The 3,526-nt window shown below is 52.9% G+C and overlaps 1 protein-coding gene across 1 annotated transcript in view; it reads left to right on the forward strand.

The window, feature by feature from the left end:
• Window positions 1-294: 294 nt before the first annotated feature.
• Window positions 295-3,526, forward strand: part of PSME3 (proteasome activator subunit 3) — a 4,955-nt gene continuing 1,723 nt past the window's right edge. Inside the window, exons 1-9 of the mRNA XM_057379562.1 lie at window positions 295-317; window positions 459-491; window positions 775-837; window positions 1,260-1,364; window positions 1,663-1,711; window positions 2,299-2,411; window positions 2,886-2,954; window positions 3,165-3,232; window positions 3,380-3,434. Coding sequence (XP_057235545.1) covers window positions 1,305-1,364; window positions 1,663-1,711; window positions 2,299-2,411; window positions 2,886-2,954; window positions 3,165-3,232; window positions 3,380-3,434 — 414 coding nt within the window. The 5' untranslated portion in view covers window positions 295-317; window positions 459-491; window positions 775-837; window positions 1,260-1,304. The remainder of the gene's footprint in view (window positions 318-458; window positions 492-774; window positions 838-1,259; window positions 1,365-1,662; window positions 1,712-2,298; window positions 2,412-2,885; window positions 2,955-3,164; window positions 3,233-3,379; window positions 3,435-3,526) is intronic.

Here is a 3,526-nt window from a genome sequence, read left to right on the forward strand (position 1 = left end):
CTGAGCTGGGCTGGCGCCGGCCCGGGGCGGGGCGGGCTTGGGGCCGCCCCGCGGTGCCTCCCGGCCGTTCCACCCCGGCCGCCGAGCGCAGCCCGCCCGCTCCGAGCAGCCCCCAGTGTCTCCACCCCCGCGGGAGCGGGGATGCGGCCGGCGCCGTGCTGTGGCCGCCCCCGAGCGGAGCGTGGCCGCCGGCCCCGGGCGGCCCGGTGGATCTTCCACCGCGGCGGGAGCCACGCGGTTTCCAGTTCCCCGCAGCGCCCGCAGTCCGGGCCGGGAGGACGGAGCCGCTCCCGGGGTCCCCGGGCAGCTCCCGCTCGGTATTCGCAGGCTCCTCCCGTTCCYCCGCGTTTCCCGGGAGAGCGGGAGCTGTGCTGGGAGGGTCATGGCCGGGAGGGCGCGGTCTCCCCGGGCTCCGCTGTTCGACAGCGATCCTGACCTGTCCCTGTTTCATTCTGCAGGTTGACTCCTTCAGGGAGCGGATTACGAGTGAGGTAAGTGTCACAGCTCGAGAAGGAAAGCGGTTTCTTTGCCATTATYTTCCCGACAGACTCGATTGCGGGTTGAGCCTGTCCTGGATGTTTAGCAACACSCAGAGCATCAGTCACCCATTGCAGTGAGGCTCTTGGTTCTCACCTGGGTGTAGTGTGCTTTTGGCAGCAGGAGGAACTTGGGTTCTCCCCGTTTCCTGCTTACAGACAGATGATTTCTCTGGTGTTCCTGCTGCTAGTGGGAGCCTCATGGCCTTGTTTCACATCACTGTTCTTTCTYCCTCAGGCTGAAGACCTCGTAGCGAACTTTTTTCCAAAGAAGCTGTTAGAACTCGATGGATTCCTTAAGGTAGGGTGTGCTTTGTTCTCTGCATTCTTTTCCATTTTCAGGTACGCTTTATGAGTGGCGTGGCAGGTCTGCTTACAGATGTTTTCTGTGCATTTTGCCTTGTTGCAGAAACACAAGGCAGCAGCTGGAGGCACATGTGCACTGTTGGCTCTGGAGGGGTGCCTTTTCCAGTTTGCTTTGTGTGATCCCTCACATTTGTCTTTCCATATTCCCCAGTGGGCTGTCCCTGGCAGTGCTGGGGTCTCACAGGGACCCRATGCTCCCTTTTAGGGGGTCACAGCCAATTGCTAGACCTAGTTTTCATTCATTCCAATTTTACAGTTGGATAAGAGAGAGGTCTGAATTTTTTGTCTTCTCGTTGTGTTTGGTGTAGCAGACTGTGTTAATTCATACTAAAATAACAAATCTGCTTCATTTTCTAGGAACCCATCCTGAATATTCATGATCTTACTCAGATCCATTCAGACATGAACCTCCCAGTGCCTGACCCAATTCTTCTCACCAACAGCCATGATGGACTGGATGGGGTAAGGTTACTCCTCTTGGCTAWGATCCCAGCTTCCATTAAAACTGCATGGTTTGCTCTGTGCTGGACTAGGATATTCTTATTTAATAACAGACCTTGCCCCAGAGGCTTTTAGAGATTGATCTCTYGAGCCTGGGAAGTCTGCTGGAGGTAACACTGCTCTGCAGTCCTTCTTTGGCTTTAAGGAAGAATGCTTAGAAACTAGGAACATGGCAGGGCTCTCAGTTTTTCCTTATTTCCTTTGCAACGCTTTTACAGCTTACGACTAGTTTGTGAGTAAAACATTTTGTATATTTTAGCCAAATATGAAAAAGAGGAAGCTGGAAGACCAYGAAGAGACCTTTCAGGGTAAGAATCCCCAAGTCCCTTGTATTGCTGCCTGCCCCCTGAACTGCTGCACTGAGCCTTGGGGATGCAAATTGTGTGAGCCCCACTTGCCCTGCCCTGACAGCAGCTGCTGCTCATACAGGCCAGAGCCYGACCTACAGATGTCTGGATGTGGAGGAGTGAGGTTCCAGCTCTTGGAAGCATAATTAGTACTTCTCTGATAGACATAAGTAGTACTTGGCTTGGACTTGGCCTGCAGACAGAGGCAGCTGATCTCCTGGTGACTCTGTGCTGTTCCTCTCTTTGTCTGGATGAAAATTCCAGGCTTTGGATTAAGCTGAGACAGAAACATCTTGCACGTGTGCACCAGGAAAACCCTTTGTGCTCGAGCTCTTCAGTCTCATCCTGCTGTGTCTTTTCTCTTTTCCTTCCCTYGTGGTAACTGCTGTTATCCCATGTCCCATTTCCCCTTCCCTACAGGTAGCCATAGCCTGGCTCAGTCCCTTTCTGGCCTTGGTGGGAGATGAGGCTCGGGTGACCCCTCGGTCCAGCCCCGCTGTGGCCATTCCCACGAGTCACTAATCCCTAGGGCTTTGTCTCTGCCACAGGTACCAAAGTKTTTGTGATGCCCAATGGGATGCTGAAGAGCAACCAGCAGCTGGTGGACATCATWGAGAAAGTGAAACCAGAAATCAGGCTCCTCATTGAGAAGTGCAATACGGTGGGTGTGAGTCTGGAGTAAGGGGAGGCAGCAGGGTGKTTTTACACCTGGGGAGGTGAAGCTGTGAAAGGAGCAGGTCCCCCTATGCTGTAGATGAGGAAAAGAAGGATTTTGCCCTGTCTGTTCGCCTGGGAGGCAGGTGAAACCCTCTGGCAGCTCTGTTGTTCACCTGAAGGAGGATGTCTGTCATCAGACTCTGCTTTGCCCTTTTGCACAGACACAGACTCCTGCCAAAASCTCCTGTGGCATGGGGAGGAAAGCTTCCCATGGGAAGCTGGGCCTGTGCTGGCCTGCATGGCATCCCAGCCACGTGGGAAGTGATCTTGGGAGTGTTATAGGTGCATAAGGGACCTGCTGCAGTTTATCATGAGCTCTGTGGCAAAGGCAGGTCCTGGGAGGCTTTTACTGACATTACTGAGAGAAGTCATGATGTAAATGTGGGCATTGGTCAGTAATGTGATCTCTTCTCTGCAGGTCAAAATGTGGGTGCAGCTTCTCATTCCCAGGATAGAGGATGGGAACAACTTTGGTGTTTCTATTCAGGTAAGGCATTGCTCTGTGCTCCAGGGATCTGGGTCTCTGGGGCTCCTGAATCTTTCAGTTTGTGGTGTCCAGCAGCTGCAGTCATGGGGTTAGCTTGGATTTTAGAACCCAAACCTGAGCTTGATGGGGTGCTGCTGAGACATTGTTTTCTGGGCCCTGAAGGCCAACTGCAACCTCCTGGAGCTAACAGCTTCTTTATCTTCCCTGCAGGAAGAAACAGTTGCTGAGCTTCGAACTGTGGAGAGCGAGGCAGCATCTTACCTGGACCAGATTTCTAGGTAGGCATGCAAGAACTGATTTCTTTATGGGGATTCCCTTGGAAGGGTTTGGGAAAGGTCCTCCAGCTGTTGTTACAGGGCAGCTTGGACCTGAAAATTATCCTGGTGCTGTTTATCTGAGCTCCAGTCTCTCCATTTTCCTGCCAGATACTATATCACAAGAGCAAAGTTGGTTTCCAAAATAGCCAAGTACCCTCATGTGGTAAGTGACCGGGGACTTGGAGATTTACATGTTCATGCTGCTGCTTCTGGGGGCTCTTTGAGCTGCTTTGTCACTGTCCTTTTTGAGCTGAG

The sequence above is a fragment of the Malurus melanocephalus genome, unplaced genomic scaffold, assembly GCF_030028575.1.
Source record: "Malurus melanocephalus ecotype Western Australia unplaced genomic scaffold, MMel_1.1 scaffold_411, whole genome shotgun sequence".
NCBI lineage: Eukaryota > Metazoa > Chordata > Aves > Passeriformes > Maluridae > Malurus > Malurus melanocephalus.